Below are 19,749 nucleotides of genomic sequence, written 5' to 3'. Positions count from 1 at the left end.
TACCCAGTTTGTGGTATAATACATATCTAAATTGGAGTTGGTAATTAGTAAAAATCAAGTCTCTTGTCACTGAGGCTGCCTTTCATTTTTATATTTTGACAGAAAACAAAGTGGAGATCTATGACGATTTGACTCCTGCTGGAGAGAGCCCACACAGTACACCAGGTTTGTCTCATTTAAAATTCGTTGTGAAAAACCATCCATTCAATAATGAAATTATATTTGTTGCTCACTGTCATCAAAACATTTGTCTACATATGTCGGTGCAGTGTGCCCTCCTGAAGGCTATGATGATGTCCTCACTCCTAGGCAGGAGTTAGCAGGTGTAGCAGGTGATGGAGGATACAATGTCTTTATTGAGGTGGAGAGAGATAAAACTAACATTTTTCTTTGCTCACCTTAATAAATAAAAGAAAATGCAATGATTAGAAACTTAGGCTTCCAGCATTAAATTATAGTTAACTGGTGAAATTACTGTCAATTGATGGAAAGCCATGAGGGTGGATGGGGTGGCACTGGCTACCCGATTATCCACTTTTTCAACTTTTTAGATTAGATTAGATCCTTTCAGTCTTCTGGGGAAAGGTGATTCTGAACATAACATATCACATTCTTGGTCATGTGAATTTATTTACAATAATCTCGATATTAGTGTATAGAGGGCATGTTGCATAATAGCCTGGTAACATTATATAGCCTTATCTCACTGTTTTTCACTACTTTACTACTGGAGTAGCCATGGTCTAAAACATGGTGTTTTACAATTATGTCACAATAGAATTTTTCCAGTTAATAATCCTTAGCTAGACAAGGAAAATAGATCTCCACCAACTCTTTCGTGTGAAGTACCTAGTTTGTGGTATAATGAATATCTTAATTGGAGTTGGTGTTTAGTAAAAATCAAGTCTCTTGTCACTGAGGCTACCTTTCATTTTTACATTTTGACAGAAAACAAAGTGGAGATCTACGACGATGTGACTCCTGCTGGAGAGAGCCCACACAGTACACCAGGTCTGACTCTTTTAAAATGGAAAATTAATTGTGAAAAACCATCCATTCAATACTGAAATCATATTTGTTGCTCACTGTCATCAAAACATTTGTCTACATATGTCGGTGCAGTGTACCCTCCTGAGGGCTATGATGATGTCCTCACTCCTAGGCAGGAGTTAGGAGGTGTAGCAGGTGATGGAGGTGAGCATACAATGTCTTTATTGAGGTGGAGAGAGATAAAACAAACATTTTTCTGTGCTCACCTTATTGCAGAGTGTTGTTAGTACAATATGGATTTGCATCACTGTAACTCATGATATACATGGATGATTACAGTGTAATGATGATGATGATGGAAATAATGTCATTTATGTGTTTAAAAGGATAGAATTTATTAAATAAAAGAAAATGCAATGATTAGAAACTGAGGCTTCCAGCATTAAATTACATGTTTAAAACATAAAGATTTGTATCTGTTTCTTTTCTGTTACATCCAGACTATGATGATGTGGAAGAGGTGGTGGAGGTGCCTGAGAAGGAGAGATAGACCATCGCCAGAGTCCAACCAGTTTGCTGAGGACATTTTTGTGCCATTTGAAACTAAACCAAAAGTTAAATACTTTTTTACTTTTTTACTTTTTTGTAACCATACTTTTGACTTTTACTGTAGACGTGGGTTTTTTTCATTGTTTTGAACATGTAATAAATATAAGGTAGAAAATGCTTAAACTTCATACATTAGCTTAGATTTTATAGTTTGATGATTTCATTGATTTCATGGTTTGTATAGTTGAAAAAGGCAAATCACTGCAAGTGTACATTTAACATAATCTGCATTTCAGCCAAAGATATTTAAATCAAAACTAACAATAAATGTATCAATTTCCTTTCCACCAATTTCCTACTGAAAATAAATCACCAATCAGAGTTACATTTATTTTTCCTAAAGACAATCACTCAAATGCTGTTTATTAATCAGAAATAAATGCATAAGTTCAAACTATTTGCTATAGAGTTTTTGTCTATGATGGGGTTGAAGTATGTTTTAACTGGCTTATATGAAATGTTATAGATCGCAGTACTTTCAACAATATATAGCAAGTCTGATAATAAAGTGTTAATTTTGACACCAGTTAAAGATGATGTGTTTCACTTCTTTTTGTCTGTCTGACAGATGTTATATATAAAGTATATACATTTCTGCACCATTTAAGGTGGGACGTTAAGTTACAGCCAGAAGCTGGCAAATACCTTAAGCCTTTTGGGTGCAGCAAGGTCAAATCACCTTGTTCTGAATTTAGTGGGAAAACGATGTGTGCTGAGATTATGTGCTGAGCTGGTTACATTCCCAGAAGTACAGTCAACAAAAGAATAACAGCTTCAAAGTCATGCTGATGCGCCACTGACTTATCATCGAAAGAATAGCATCTATATTGTTGCTACTTCAGGCTCAGAACACTAACTGCACTGTGTAACTTTAGAGACCCAAAGGAAAAATGTCTTTTCTTATCTTTGTCTGAGGAGAAATAAAGCAGATCTCAGTATAGTTTCTAACCCCCTCCTTAGGAGAAGTGGAGAAGGAAAAGTGGAGCTCAACATCAGCGCTTAACTGTGAGCAGTTTTGGACGCAGCTGAGAAAAGCGTGAGATTTCTCTCTGCTCTGAAAGACTGCTGATATATCTCTGTGATGTAGAATAGAGCTTTATAAAAAAGAAGGAGATCTTACACTTGTCTTTTATGAATCTTATTCAGCTGAGACTGAGGTGAGGGCAGTCTGGCCCAAAAGAGGTTAAGCCACCTATGAAACATTATTCTGATCCATTATTGTGGTCCTTTTCCCTTGTCCTTTTTCTTTGTTTTAATAAAGCTTTGGTCCATGCTGCCTGATCATTGGTTGGTCCCTTGGATATTTTGATGGTTCCTTTAATTCCTCTCATTTTCCTCCATTTCAGGGTTAATTTAATGTTGCTAATTACAGATATTGTTACTTTTGTTATGACTATTGTTATTATGGACGCTCTCTTGGTTGATTTTGGAAGGTATTTCCATTTCCAAGTTGCAAAAACATCAATTTATTTTGTGACAATAATAATAATAATTAAAGAAGGAAGGTCATCATGTCACTCTATTATGTCTTTACTCAGACATTTGATGGCAATCAGTAATTCATAATTTAATGAACAAAACTAAACATATTCCAATCCACTACAGTGCTGTTGTTGACACTCTCTTTGCCCAATGACCAACAGGGATACATCTCGCCCTCTGTTTCAATTAAACGTTTTGGTCTAAGGAATTACTTCACCTTTTCCAACTGGTGCCTTGAATTTGATCCTGTCTTTTCAAATTTGCAATACTCTCATTCATAGCAGGTGACAATTAAAAGTAGGAGTGGAGTTTGGATCATATAGATCATGCATACAAAGCTGTCACTGAAATATTTGACTGATTGTTAGGAAACTTTAAAGGTGTGCATTCTTGGGGGCCTTGAGTAATATTCATAATTGTGCCACTGCAACACTAGGTGGTGCTATAATCTTCACATATCTGTTTCTCAGCAACCAGTTATCCTATCAAGATAAAACTGTGATGATGACTTGATATTTAATAAATATGGTCACCTCTGACCAGTCAGCTTTCAGCAGTCATTTGATATGTATAGACTTGTTTAATCACCATGATATTTGATATGTGTGTTCTGGTATGGACTGTATCAGTTGAACGTGAAAAGACTTAAAACGGCCACTGGGGGCACCATTTATGCTCTAACTTCAAATTCTTTCACAGGCTGTTATAACATTTTATTGTATATGTATTTTAAAGAAACAGTAATACTTTACATTAATTTTACAATTTAATTGTAAGTGAATCCTAACTAAGAGCTTGTGTGTGTGTGTGTGTGTGTTGGGTGGGGCTTTATCAGTGTATGGATCAGTCTCTGCAGGTGCAGCATTAAAGCTGGAGTGTTTCCTCTCTCTGAAGTCAGTCTCCTGTATGTTGGTGGGTTTCCTACCACACTGCTGCCAACGTCTCTCCTCACACACACACACACACACACACACACACACACACACTATTGGATTTAGCACCATCAGCCCAGAAAACCCAGTTCCATTGCTCCAAGCTCAATGTTGGGGGGCTTTATACCCTTAAAGCCAAAATCCAGCATTATGCATGGTGCCAATAGGCTCACGTTAATCTGCTCAGGAGAATCCTATTCTATTGGCAGTTCTGTTCTATGTTACATGAAAAGGGGATGTGTCCAAAATCTATATCTAATAGCACATATGTTTTGAGGGTGGATAGTAACTTAGTAAGCTCTCTCTCTCTCTCTCTCTCTCTCTCTCTCTCTCTCTCTCTCTCTCTCTCTCTCTCTCTCTCTCTCTCTCTCTCTCTCTCTCTCTCTCTCTCTCTCTCTCTCTCTCTCTCTCTCTCTCTCTCTCTCTCTCTCTCTCTCTCTCTCTCTCTCTCTCTCTCTCTCTCTCTCTCTCTCTCTCTCTCTCTCTCTCTCTCTCTCTAAAAACAGTGATAAACAATTATGAGTGTTAATTCACAATGTACTAGATAATAATGTACTAGATAATTGTTGAAGGTCGACAATGATGACTTTGAGTTTAGCATTGTGTTTATTGTCTAACAGAGAACAATGTGGAGATCTACGATGATGCCTTGTTTGCTGGAGAGAACTTCACAACAGGTTTGTTTTTCTTGCAAAGATAAAAAGATGTGTAATAATGATTCATTTATTAATATTGCATTTGTTCATCTATTCTTACAAATATTGTGTATGTATCAGAAAACTATGATGATGTCATCACTGCAGTACAGGACATAGAAAATGCAGGTATGTCTAAAGCTTACTGAGTTTCTGTACACCTACAAATGTACCTGGTTAGATTAGTTACATATGGTTTGGCAGCACTGTAGACATTTCTACACAAAGAGGAAGTGTTGAGGCAGGATATCCAACAAATACAAACTTTACTGGAAAAACACAAAACACAGCAGGAGAACACAGACGGCTACGTACACCAAAATCAAGTCCAGAAACACATGGGAATAGAAATCATTGTACACAGGTGAAGGCTTAATTATTATTCTTAATGATTATTATTATTATTGTTAATATTATTTTATTTTAAATATTTTAACATTGGTACTTTAGTCCTATCCTACAATTGTTTCTGAAGTGGTTAAACTTGTAAGTGGTTACAAAAAAAAAAGAAAAATACTTTTCCTACCAGAGGAACTTCTGTGAAAAAGACTTTTACATTGGCCTTGTGTTCACAACAAAGAGGTAATTATTAATGAATTAATTAATTCATAACTATTAATGAATTGTCCTGGGACTCATGGGAATGCTGACCTTGTACACTTTAGTCCAGACATTTGTGTCATTGTCCTTTCTTCTGATGAGATTATGGTCTGGGTGATGTCAGAGTGGAGAGACTCAACTCAGAAGTTAATGACTAGTGTTTAGAAGACCATCATTCTGCAGCTCAAATAGAGACACTACCTGTACAATTACACCATATCCAGGTTTTAAGCATGATTTTACATTACATTACACAAGATCAAATATTTGCCATATTTGACATATTTTATACAATCTTAGGAAAAAGAATCATTGACTCATTGACATAATATGATATATCATCTTGCGGGATGATAAATAATCCTTAGAAATTTCCATCTTGAAATGATGAAAGGAAAGTGTTTCTCCATTTAAAACAGCACAGAAAGTTTATGTGCAGCCTTGCTCACAAACCAGTGTGAATGCTTACACAAGGTTACACAGGGAATTGTAATGTAATGACTTTGATGATGTACATTTTGGGTATTGTTACATGCAATATCAGATATGATGTCATATATTTTTTGATCATGTTGAAATACTGAGCCATACTTACTTCTGCTCTTCTACTTTCAGACTTAAATATAATGTGATAGAAGTGACTGAGAGCAAGGCATCGGACAGAGACCAGGTCAATTACTCTGTTTAAGCATGTTGAAACTCGAGGATGTTATTACATTTTTTTCACCATATTTTAATTTACAACTTTGTGTTTAGAATGAATTTTAATTTTTACCTCATCACACTCTAAACCACTTTCTTTATTTTTTTCTTAAAGCAGATACATTACTAAAATACTAAATATACTAAATTCATCCTGGTTGTGTAAAATGAATATGTCATAAACATCATCTAACACATTACCCTATGGAGTACACCTTACCTGCATCTTTCTTTAGGAAACTAAATGTTTAATTTTCTGAAAAATAAAGTAATGACTTGAGAGAATTACTGAGTCTGAATTCTGTTTCTAAACAAAGTTGAATGTCTAGAGAGCAAAACGAAATGCAATTTCAAACTACAAAGTGTACCTGACAGAATAAGCCTCTGATGGAGGAATAGTCTTCTTGTCATGGCTATAATGTGTACTGTTCAATATTATAAGATACAATATATAAAACAACAGCAACAGTTCTTTGTCACAGTAAGCTGACCTGCTCAACAGGCTAAAGTGTCCAGTCCAGAGTGACCACAACAAATACACAAAAGAGAGAAGCTACAGACTGAGGACATGGAAGGAGCCTAAAGGGGAGACAAGAACAAAAAGCAAGAACAGAATCACAGAACAGTCAGGAGAAATGTTACATCCCGGGCTACAGCCCTGCAGCCTTATGAGATATTACTATAAAGAAACTGTTTGCACATTTACACTGCAAGTAAACACCAAAGCTGTAAGTGTGTGTGTGTGTGTGTGTGTGTGTGTGTGTGTGTGTGTGTGGATATCAGTGGATGGATCAGCTCTCTGCAGGTGCAACATTAAAGCTGTATTACAGTGGAGTGTTTCCTGTCTCCTGTATGTTGGTGGGTTTCCTACCACACTGCTGCCAGTGGAACACACAGACACACACACACACACTCCTCTAGAGAGGGAGGTGGAGTTGTGTTGATCAGCGCGGACACATTGGCATATCATCCTTCGAAACTTGTGCTCAACATTTTATATAGATACAAACATTGGATTAAGCTCTGACTTGACTATTTATTCTCTCTCTGGGAAAAAGACCCCAATCAGTGCATTAGGCCTCACTGAGCTGACGAACTCAGCACTGTCTGATTTGGGCCATCAGGTAATAGACTTGACATATCATGTTCATAAAAACACAAAATGCTAGATTTGGGTTCAGTCAGCCTCTAGTAGGTGTTAAAAGAATAAAAGAATAAGTACTTCAATTGTTGATCAGTGTTCATTAAAACTGGAATTTTTATGATATTTGTACATGTGATAGTGTCCTGCAGCCAGTAGCTCCCCTACTTGCCAGGGTTATGCTACTATGTAGAATTATTAATTTTTGTTAATAAAAATTAATTGTTAATGAAGAGGTAAAGCAGTATTATATTATATGGTACTAAATGATGTGTATCTGCAAGCTGGCCTCTTAAAATCAGCTAAACTGAATAAACGACAAGTAGATAGAAAAAAAACCATATTAAAAAAATATTAATAAAAAACATAAATTTACAGAAGAAAAAATATCTTTTTTTTTTTTTTCATTTTGAAGCATTTAGATTGGTCCACTCATCAAATTTGAATACCATGTTCACTACCAGTTTTGTTAAAGACTTTAAAATACTGGAAAACTAGAAACTAGAAAGGTCTTGAGTGACAGTGACAAATGAAGGAATAATCTTTATTGCCTTGATAATCAGTGTTTTTAATTATCACCACTGATAGCAAAAACTCCTAAATCTCACCTGAACCTTTTAAAGGAATAGTCTGAGGGAAGAAATCAAGTACGTTCATGATTTGGTCAAGTTTGGTCATTGATTTGGTAACTGCTTTTTGTCCAGTATAGTGTGATGAACCATGGAAATGATCATTCCAATCCAAAGCATGAAAAAGAGACATGCTAGTCTTAGATATATACTGTCACTCTGTAGCACAACAAAAAAAAAAATCTCTCAACCACTTCATCACAATTCCACATCCTCATTTGTGTTGATCAGATAGAGAGTACCTTAGAAAATAGTATGACACAAAAAATACCCTCATCTCTGAAATGGTGGAGCAGCCATTATGTGCAGCCGTTTCAATTCTACTCTAAATATCTAAACAAGGTCTATCCATCATCACATCCATTAACCTTTAAAAAACAAAAACAATTTAGATTAGATTTTCCAATGTTTGTGAGAAAAGCTAACCTAGCATATCCTGTAGTGAACTAACATACACATATCAGACAGCAAACATACCTTAGCAAGCATGTTGATCGTCTGCATCCAGAGCGAGTGATAAATCATAGTAAATCATATATAAACTTTTTATTGGTTCAGTTTCTCTTCTTGTAAATTTTCACCAGGAGCAACTGTACAAATTCCTCTCACCTGTACCCCACTAAAAAACCTGTAGGGTGCCCTGAAGAGAAAAGTCCAAAAGAGAACACTTGGAATTGTTGGAGAATCTGGACATTTATCATCACAGTTATTTACTGATGACCCTGAATACTTCCGGTACGTTCATCTTGCTACCCTGAATACGTCTGGTACGTTCAGCGGGTACACAAGATTCAATAAGCTCATAAGGTTCACTTCTATTCACTGAGTCCGTCGATGAGCCCAATAAATTCAATTCTCGGCAACTAGCAGCTAGCGCTAGCCCTCCTTAAATATACCAGCCACAGGTGGAACGTATTAATTAAATCGTGAGCTCACACATGACGATAACACAAAGTGTCAACATAAAAGTCTGTGTCAACATAAGAGTCCCTTGAAACATGACTTGACCGTGACTTGACTTACTTATAATACATGACTTTAATGTTGTTAAAAATTTTACTTTTTATGCAGTAATTATTTCAGGTTATGTTTCTTATACTGACTTGTATTTAGTAGTATGTAATCTTAGAGGTATTTTTGATACACTAGCTAAGGTTATTTTTCTGAGTAAACAGTGAAGCACTTTTATAAGTCGCTCTGGGTAAGAGCTCAAACACTTAAAATCATTAAAATCTCTATTATTATGATATTATAAAGTCTACAGATAAAGAATCCATAGTATTTGATTCAGTTCTCTGACCTGAATAACTTTGCAATTACATGTTCTGTCAGAAATGTAACTCCTTGTCAGGAATTTTGACTAATTCATTCAAAGACTACAGCTTATTGTTCAAAGGTCAAAAGGTCAAGTTGAACAAAACTCGGTTGATGTCTTGGAGGAAAACTCCAGATGAATACCTTTAACATATGGACACCTTTTGACAAATTCTAACTGACTTTCACTTGTCTCCTGTATTCCAAAGATGCCCATTCACAGACTAGTACCCTAGGGGGCTCCTCTTTACATTACATTTACAAAAGTGAAAGCACTGCTAGGCCTACTTGTGAGATTCAGCTTGGACCCCACATATCACTGACTGAGGCCATATTTCATACCTTTTTAGCTAGAATTTGATCCTATTGACTCTTTTACTCAACATGGTCTTCGACTATTAATAAGTTATTGCAACTATGGCATTTTTAATTTATATCACTAACTCATCAGCATCTCAAAATTATAATCACATGTATATATTGAGACTAAGATTTGCTAGCTGTGGCTCTAAAAGGTGCACTAAAGCACTCAGAAACACTTAACATTTTCACCACAATGATATTCTGAAGTCTACAGAAAACAAATCTGATTTGAATTACTTTGAAAATACATGTTGTGTCAGAAATTCCCAGTCTGGTATTTTGACATTCATTCAAAGTCTAGGGCTTACTATACAAAGGTCAAAAGGTCAATCTGAATAAAAGTTGTTGACCACCTTGGATGACGGTTCCTGATTAATAATCATAATCATATGCACACCTTTTGACAAGTTTAACTTACTTTTACTTCTCTCCTGTATTCCAATGAGGCCTATTAGGGGTGTATTGAGCCTCATTTTGGCATGTATATCACAGGATTTAACTTTTCACATCCAAAAACACTGCAAATACAATCACATCAGAAACCTAACTATGAGTTTTGTATTTCTGACATCTCTGTTGACAATCAATAGACAGTTCTACCACCCTCAGTAGATCAGCACACATGAAAGGCCTTTGGATAAACTCTTAAAAAACACTTAATTGCATTTATCATCCTCTCTCAAATGAGAGAGCGCTGCCCTTTCGGCCTGACGGTGCCTCTATAGAAAAGTGTTAAGCATTTTAATCCACATCTATTTATAGAGATACATTTTTATACATTTTGTACACCCTACAAAAAAAGCCTTAAAAAAAACATACAGCTCTGCCTGTCTCATTTCACACTCAAATTTGAATCCAAACTTGTCCTAGGATTTCTGACCAATCTTCACTTTTCTGGTGTCAAATGAATCAGAAGTCTATCATTTTTTTAATAATCTCCAAAATATGTTGGGAATTCAACAATGCATTAATACCAGATGCTAATTACAAATAGGGTCGGAGCTTGGATCATATAAATCATGCATACAAAGCTATAACTCTGTAACTTTTTTGACTAATTGTTAAAAAACTTCATACGTGTAGACTTTAGGACTCCTGGGTAATACAATACATGTTGGTGCCACTGCAATATAGGGGGCGCTATAACTTTCACATATCTGTTTCTCAAAAACCGCTTGTCCTATCAAGATGAAACTTGAATAAGCTGCATCGTTGCCTGTACTTGTTTGTGAATTTGTAATGAAGACTTGATAAATTAAACTATATGGTCACCTCTGACCTGTCAGCTTTCAGCATGAATAGACTTGTTCAATCACAATAATATTTAATATGTATGTTCAGGTATGGACTCTCTACACAGATTGAACTTAAAGAGACTTAAAGAGACCACTGGGGGCATCATTTATTTTCTAACAAATTCTTTCACAGGCTGTTATAACTTCATGGGAATGTAACATAGAGAGTTCCTACAGAATTTCCATTACATTTACAAAAGTGAAGCACTGCTAAGCCTACTTCTGTTTGGGCCCCAAATATTACTGACTGATGCCAAATTTTATCTTATATATATTTTAAAGAAGTAGGAATTAAAACAGTCTGTTTAATTTTGAGGGTTAAAGAGAAGTTGGTAAACCGATTTTGTACAAATAAAAAAATAATACATTTCCATAAAAAAGTCCCACAAATGTCAGAAGTAGACATCAAGGGAAAACATGTAGGATTTGAACTGTTTTTGTTTTTAAACCACAACAATACAAAAGTATTAGTCCAAAATATCCAGTAATACTTTACATTTAATGTAATTACAAGTGAATCGTAACCAAGAATGTATGTGTGTGTGTGTGTGTGTGTGTGTGTGTGTGTGTGTGTTGGGAGGGGCGTTATCAGTGTATGGATCAGCTCTTTGCAGGTGCAGCATTAAAGCTGGAGTGTTTCCTCTCTCTGAAGTCAGTCTCCTGTATATTGGTGGGTTTCCTACCACACTGCTGCCAGCGTCTCTCCTCTCTCTCTCTCTCACACACACACTCTCTCTCTCTCTCTCTCTCTCTCTCTCACACACACACACACACACACACACACACACACACACACACTCCTCTAGAGAGGGAGGGGGGTTGTGTTGATCAGCGCTGACGCTCTTTTGATAAATATGGAGAAAGAAAAAAATGCCTCCTCTGATTTGTCACTGAAAATGTTTGATGGTTTCCTCTCCTCTTTCTAATAAGGTCATAGTGAGTGTGATTGGCGGCTGTGGGGTCTCTCTCTCTCTCTCTCTCTCTCTCGCTCTCTCTCTCTCTATCTATCTATCTCTCTCAGTGTCTTCAGTCTCTCTGGGGGAGTGGAGGTGAAGCTTGTTCTGCTGCTGAGTTGAACGGAGTGTGTGCAGGTCAGAGGGAGATGGACAGCTGTGTGCTCCTCATTCTTCTGTCCTCCATGATCACTCTCTCCACAGCTGGTAAGTTCTTACTGTCTCAAATGAAAATGAACAACATTAAATACAATCAGAGCATTAATGCTAATCAGAACATACTGCTATGGGTCAGTATTCTGCTGTTGGGTATTTATATTTTCTTTCTTTTCTTTTTTCTAATGTGCAGACATTGTAAAATTGGTGGATGGTGGCAGTCGCTGTACTGGGAGAGTGGAGGTTCTTTATAGAGGACAGTGGGGAACAGTGTGTGATGATTACTGGGATGTAAAAGCTGCTACAGTGGTGTGTAGAGAGCTGGGCTGTGGAGAGGCTGTAGATCTAGTGAATGCTGATCACTTTGGACCGGGATCAGGAGTTGTCTGGAAATACTTGAGGACCTGTAATGGATCAGAGTCTACAGTGAACAAATGTGGGATACGAAATGAGATAGTTTTTGATCCTACGTGTGATCACTCTAGAGATATTGGAATGATCTGTTCAGGTAAGGAACAAAAAACCTCAGATTGTGATAAACACTGTTTTTTGTGAATCAATCTTCAGATTTATTATTTATTTTGTACTGATCACAGTTTTACATGCTGCACTAACAATTTTTATATTCATGAATAATTCTCCTCTGCCAAACCTGGATATGTTTTTTTGAAAGGGTGATTTGGGGTTTTCTCAGGGTCTGTGATGGGGTCTTGCAGCAGTAGAATACATTTTTAAAAATGTAAATGTTTAAACTATTAATAAAGAGGTAAAACAGTGCTGCATTCATTGCATTATGCTAAGTTAGAAAGTTGTCTGTGAGCTGGCCTGATAGAGTCAGCTAATCCGAGAAACTGGCTATAAATGGTGAAACCACTTGTTTTTGTTCAATTATGGCAGATAAATAAGTTACAAAATAGAAGTAAAATAAAAATGCACCACAGATAGTGAATAACAAGTAGGGAAAATGTATAGTTTGGCAAAATAAATATTTACAATTAATCATAATTTATGTTTAGTTCAGATGTAGTTGATTAGCCAAGACATGTTTAATATCTAAAGTTTAATATCAGGTTTTTTGTCAGAAGAGCGCAATAGACTTACATACTAATATTCCGATGCAAATATAGGAAAGAGACATGTTAGAAAAAGGTTGCTAACAAACACTGTCACTCTCTAAATACACGCCAAAAAATCTCTTTTAACTCATTTGTCTTGATTGCAGATAAAGTTTAGTGCTTTCGAAAATGGTTCAATGATTCGGTGCCTCGCTCCAAACACAGACATGTAAAACAGTCAAGCTTTATGTCACAGATTTATAATTCTGCAGGGTGAAACTGGAGAATTTCACATATTTGCATTATTGATTCATAATATCTAAATATTTGTACATTGATGCTCACAGGTGCCCACTTAACCAGAAGAAAATATAAAAACTGGAAGACTTTCTCAAGAGACAAATATGTTTAGGATAATTGCACGATAAGAAGCTAATGGAATAAGAAAATAAGCTCTTTTTTGAATTATTAATTCGTCAGTGGTATATATTAGACCGAGAGTCATATGTCAGTGATATTTATTTAATATTCAAAATCTCAAATTCACTGTGACATGACAATCAGAAGGAAGAAGTCATTTTGGGAAATCTAACTGGATAGTAGAGTGCAGCATGGAGCCAGTGTCCAATGCTTCAAAACACTGAATAATTTTTATTGGTTCAGATGTGTTCTTCGCCATCACTAACACACCATATTTGCTTTAAATGTCAGTCCTGACTGAGACGGAAAGGGACACAACAGGACAAAATAATGACAAAATATTGTCATGTATCTACAGTGATTCGAGTTCAGTGTTTTTCAGCAAAGCTGGCCTAGTGTCTCCTGTTTTAAACTAAAAAGCAGGTAGGAACCCTGTCTTTGGCTGATTACCTACATCTGGAGTCAGTGATAAATCATGTAAATTAGTTTTTTGCTAAACCATTCCTTACATTTTATGTGATTTTCCAGATATAACAGAACTATCATTGGTAATATCAAGTCATTCATAAGTTCTCAACAGCACAAATCCTTTTCACCATAAGTCACCAGGTTTTCACCAGGTATTGCAGGCTGTTCAATCAATAGCCAACACAACTGTCCTGTTAAAAAAATCAGCCTCACCATAGTTTTGTGTTTTTCAGTGTCAGTGATGAAATGTGATAACAGTGAGTGATATCAGTGTTTTAATAGATGATATATTGTAAGAGTATTATAATGATTTCTCTTTTCCTCATTTTAGAAGTCAGGCTGGTTGGTGGTTCTCACTGCTCCGGGAGAGTAGAGGTTCTTCACAATGAGACCTGGGTCACAGTGTGTGATGCTGATTTTGACCAGCAGGATGCAGAGGTTGTGTGTCGAGAGCTGGGCTGTGGGCTTCCTGTGGAGGTGCTGGGAGCAGCTGCTTTTGGCAGAGGGGAGGGTCAGGTGTGGTCAGAGGAGCTTCAGTGTAGAGGCAACGAATCTCAGCTTCACTTCTGTCCAACATCATCTTCACTCAAACACAACTGCTCCCATGACAGTGACGTAGGACTAGTGTGTGCTGGTAAGTGTTTAATCCAATAGGACTCTACAATATCTTAATGTAAATGTTTATAAAACAAGAACTCTGTTACATCATGTAATCACATGTTTAAACTCACATGTCTAAACTCCAAAACTCTTAAGTGAGCACCATTGCTTGCTTGAAGAGCTGGGTGGCACTATGGCTGAGGTAATGAGTTGCTTGAAGAGGTAGCCACTGCCTTTACTCTTCAGAGTTTCACGTTCCAACCTGCTGCTCCAGCTCCTCCTCTTACTTTCCTTCATCCGCACCTGGCTGTGTTACTGCTACCTCTGCATCTGCAGCCAGTCTCATCCCCCTCACTGGTACCAAAATTGTCATTTTTAGTCTACCTGTCTGTCTGTCTGTCTGTCTGTATTTATCCCTCTGCAACTCTCTATATGTCTATCTATCTCTATTCCCACTGTTCAGGATCCAAGTGCAGGCTTTATTGAACCGCAAATCACAAAAACAAGAAACAACAACTCTAAATTAACTGCCTAGTGACATCATAGCAACCACCTAGCACCCCTTGTCAACACCTTAGCCATCACATAGGACACTATTGCAACCACCTAGCAACACCAAAGCAACCACATGGGGTACCACCAAGTAACCCCAATGCAACCACCTAAGATAGCTAAGATAGACTGTTAGATAGAACCATCTAAAAATGCTTTAGCAGCCAGTTTATTCTTCTCTGGTCTGCTTGTCTGTGCAATGACCCTTCTCTGCTCCTTAGGTCTTTGTGTGTGGTACAGTCATTTTATTAGTGTGCATTTTGTTATGCTGAGGCCTTGTGCTAAAATAAAAAAAAAGAAATGAAAAAAAAAAACGTTCTTCATCATTCTGCACTCAGTACCCTACAATGACAAAGTGAAAAGTCTGAGAGTCAGTGAGTGCTGTAGTCATGGTGGACCTTCTGGAAGTTTCTCCCATCTGCACACAGGATCTTTGTGGCACGGGTTCTTAGTGACCTCTTCAACCATGGTCCCTAGACTACTTTGTTTGGTGGGTATTATTAAAGCCAGTGTGCTCTTGGGAACTTTCAGTGCAACAAAACTTTTTTGCAGCCTTCTCCAGATCTGTGCATCCACACAACCCTATCTCTGAGCTTTGCAGGCAGGTAGTTCCTCCTCATGTCTTTATATGTCTTTCCAAATAATGTCCAATCAATTAAATTCACTACAGTTAAAGGGGGTTGAAGGGGTCGGGGCCTTGCATTGAGTGAGCATTGAGTATTTTGTCAGAATTGTTAGAGTTGTGGGACCCAGTGTAATCTTTTCATAAGACACTAAAATCCCTGGCAGAGTAAGGGACAACTTTATAAGTACTTCTTTTTTATGTACTGTTATGTATGTATCGTTAATTAACACTAAGACTAAAATCCATTAATCTTTTGTTCTTGCTTCCTTTTTTTCTCTCTGTTGTACAGGCAGTGTGAGGTTGGTGGATGGTGGCAGTCGCTGTGCTGGGAGAGTGGAGGTTCTTCATAGAGGACAGTGGGGAACAGTGTGTGATGATAACTGGTATATGGGTGATGCTGCAGTGGTGTGTAGAGAGCTGGGCTGTGGAAAGGCTGTAGATGCACTGAGTGAAGCTCATTTTGGACCAGGATCAGGACCAATCTGGATGGATGATGTGGACTGTAGTGGATCAGAGTCTACACTGAAGAACTGTAGATCAAGACTGTGGGGTAAACATGACTGCAGTCAGACTCAAATTTCTGGAGTCATCTGTTCAGGCAAGAAGCACAATGTGTAGTAGATTTTAATTTAGAAAAATCTGAATATGAACTTTTTATACAGAAGTTTTGCCCTGACTTGCTTATTTTCTCTCTTTGCTCATTCTCTTATATTACAGGAGTCAGGTTGGTTGGTGGATCTCGGTGCTCTGGGAGAGTAGAGGTTCTTCACAATAAGACCTGGGTCACAGTGTGTGATGCTGACTTTGACCAGCAGGATGCAGAGGCTGTGTGTCGAGAGCTGGGCTGTGGGCTTCCTGTGGAGGTGCTGGGAGCAGCTGCTTTTGGCAGAGGGGAGGGTCAGGTGTGGTCAGAGGAGCTTCAGTGTAGAGGCAACGAATCTCAGATTCACTTCTGTCCAACATCATCTTCACTCAAACACAACTGCTCCCATGATAATGATGTGGGACTGGTGTGTGCAGGTAAGAAATGTGTTTTGTAGTTCTTCCAGATGACTGTTTGAAATGTATTCAGTAGGCAAACGCTGGTCAAAAACCCTGGTCAGATTTTCTGTTATAGTGAAACGTTAAGTGAGTAAAATATTAAATAAAGTTACAGATGGAACAAAGTTAAAGATGAAACATTGAAAACATTGGATTTTGGCATTGAATTTAGGTGGAACCAAACTTGTGAAAGGGTTAAAACAACATTAGTGTATGGTGGATATGGTGCCTCTGTGATGGCCCAGGGAAGCTTGCTGTTCGCAGGTCTGCATTGTCCCCTAGCTAAAAGACCTCATGGGTCCTTAACTCTGTGCATATGTTGCAGTCATCCATGGGTGCTTGTTTGAATGATCGGCCTAAAAAAAATAGTTTTGTCAATGCACTGGCTGATGTAGCCAGTCACTGATGCTGTATACTGTTCAAGGTTTATGGAATCTCCTGCAGTCTCAGCCTCCATAAACATGTCCCTGTCAGTGTGCTCAAAACAATCTGAAAAGTTAGCTTCTAGCTTCTTCTATTCTGATTTGGTACATCTGATAAGCAGTCTATAAGATGAAATTAGCATGACACAGATAGTGGTCTGTGCGCACCAGGAAAGATCCAGTATGCTGTCCAAGAAGCAAATGCTGGATAGCAGAATGAGCAGAACAGCCAGCTTGTTAGTGTTTAGTCTAGCGTGAACTCCAGCTTTCTTGCTGTGCTTTTGTCTTCTGGTGCACCATATATGATGCTCCCTCTTTTGGCTATTGGACCCTAGCAAGCCTAATGTGTGGAGTTCAACTATGACTGTGGCTGATTTAGAGGTGGTAGCGATGGCAGGCATTAGTCCAGGTTGTTGTGGTGATCATCTATGGATGATTTTGAGTTCAGATTGAGCTGCAGCAGAAACTTGCTTCATTCTGTTGTCCCCAGAGTGACCCCTGCAATTTTCATTTTTTTTTCTTCTAAGCAGCTGTCTGATGCTCTGAAAATTAAAATAATATATGCCCACAAAGCAGGAGAATATGACAATAGCAAAGTATTTCCTGTTTGTTTCAGATTGTAATGTCATTTAGAAATGGCACTTAACAAGACTGGTGCAGGTTAAGTTAAGATCTGGGAGAGAGCTGCTCACAGGAATGCTGCAAAAGCTAATCTAAATTGGTTTCACTGCAAAAGACCTTCAGGAACATTTAGTAGACTATGGAGTGTTAGTGCACTGTTCTACTGTGAGGCTACTCCTGCAAAAACATGACCTTCATTGAAAAATCATCAGAAGAAAACCTTTCCTGCATCTTCTCCACAAATTTCAGCATCAGGGGTCCTACCATACAACAGTCTATTTACACATTTCTTTCTGCCTGCGTTTTTAAATAGCAATAGTTCTTGCAAATATATTTATGCCGATGGGCGTGGTGGTCTTGAAATGAGGTGTGTCACTAACTGCGCCACTGACTGAAAACAACCTAGACAGACGTCAACAGTCAGACGTCATTGCTATCTCAATTTGTAGACGGATGTCCAGTTTTTTGCAATCCTCTGTATATGCATCTCCCTCCCTCTTACAGGCAGTGTGAGGTTGGTGGATGGTGGCAGTCGCTGTGCTGGGAGAGTGGAGGTTCTTCATAGAGGACAGTGGGGAACAGTGTGTGGTGATTACTGGGATATGAGTGATGCTGTAGTGGTGTGTAGAGAGCTGGGATGTGGAGAGTCTGTAGATGCACTGAGTGAAGCTCATTTTGGATCAGGATCAGGACCAATCTGGATGGATGATGTGGACTGTAGTGGATCAGAGTCTACACTGAAGAACTGTAGATCAGCAGGATGGGGTAAACATAACTGTAATCACTCTACAGATGCTGGAGTCATCTGCTCAGGTAAGTTCATTTAAACAGGGGTTATACAGTGTCCAGCACAGTTTAGTGATTTTTCTGCTAAACCCACCCTGATTTGACTCAACAATTGCCAAGCTCAAGTGGTGTGTTAGAACAGAACAGACACCAAACTGCTGCACACTGGAACTCTCAACCCACAATTAGCAAGTCTGTTATTCTGATCCACTTTCATTTGTTGCATTTAATCTAATTTATTTGAATGTACAACTACTTTAGAAACCCAATATCTACGGATTTGTAAATATATGTATTTTTCCAATGTTTTATTATTAATGTTTCCCAAGATATTTAAGAACCATGCATTGTCTAATATATTTTTAAGATCATTATATTAAACATAATTAAGCCTTAATGTTAAATAATATCTCTTTTAGGAGTCAGACTGGTTGGTGGTTCTCGCTGCTCTGGGAGAGTAGAGGTGCTTCATGGAGAGACCTGGATCACAGTGTGTGATGCTGACTTTGACCAGCAGGATGCAGAGGTTGTGTGTCGAGAGCTGGGCTGTGGGCTTCCTGTGGAGGTGCTGGGAGCAGCTGCTTTTGGCAGAGGGGAGGGTCAGGTGTGGTCAGAGGAGCTTCAGTGTAGAGGCAACGAATCTCAGATTCACTTCTGTCCAACATCATCTTCGCTCAAACACAACCGCTCCCATGATAATGATGTGGGACTGGTGTGTGCTGGTAGGAGCTACATTTTCATGATTAATCTCATTTTTGCTAATTTACATATTTAGGGTATATGTGTAGTTTTTATTTTTTTAAAATTCACTCTTCATATATATATATTTTTAAAGCAATTTCACTGTGTATCATTTTAAGGCTACTGAAAGGCTATTGCAGTTTTATTTTTCCTTCTCTCTCTCTATGTCTCTGTCTTGCTTGCTATTGTACAGACAGTGTGAGGTTGGTGGATGGTGGCAGTCACTGTACTGGGAGAGTGGAGGTTCTTCATAGAGGACAGTGGGGAGCAGTGTGTCATGATTACTGGGATATGAGTGATGCTGCAGTGGTGTGTAGAGAGCTGGGCTGTGGAGAGGCTGTAGATGCACTGAGTGAAGCTCACTTTGGATCAGGATCAGGACCAATCTGGATGGATGAGGTGGACTGTAGTGGGTCAGAGTCTACACTGAAGAACTGTAGATCAGCAGGATGGGGTAAACATAACTGTGATCATTCTAAAGATGCTGGAGTCATCTGTTCAGGTAAATTGTACAACTTTGATGTAGTTTTCTGTTCATTTTCTGTTGATTAGGATTA

The 19,749-nt window shown here is 38.0% G+C and overlaps 1 protein-coding gene across 1 annotated transcript in view; it reads left to right on the top strand.

The window, feature by feature from the left end:
* LOC140549727 (scavenger receptor cysteine-rich domain-containing protein DMBT1-like) overlaps positions 1-19,749 on the top strand; it is a 71,552-nt gene that overhangs the window by 36,701 nt on the left and 15,102 nt on the right. The window contains 3 exon segments of the mRNA XM_072673472.1: positions 949-1,011; positions 18,170-18,478; positions 19,386-19,694. Coding sequence (XP_072529573.1) covers positions 949-1,011; positions 18,170-18,478; positions 19,386-19,694 — 681 coding nt within the window.

Source organism: Salminus brasiliensis, chromosome 2 (genome assembly GCF_030463535.1).
Source record: "Salminus brasiliensis chromosome 2, fSalBra1.hap2, whole genome shotgun sequence".
Lineage (NCBI taxonomy): Eukaryota > Metazoa > Chordata > Actinopteri > Characiformes > Bryconidae > Salminus > Salminus brasiliensis.
This window is presented reverse-complemented; position numbering and strand designations above follow the sequence as displayed.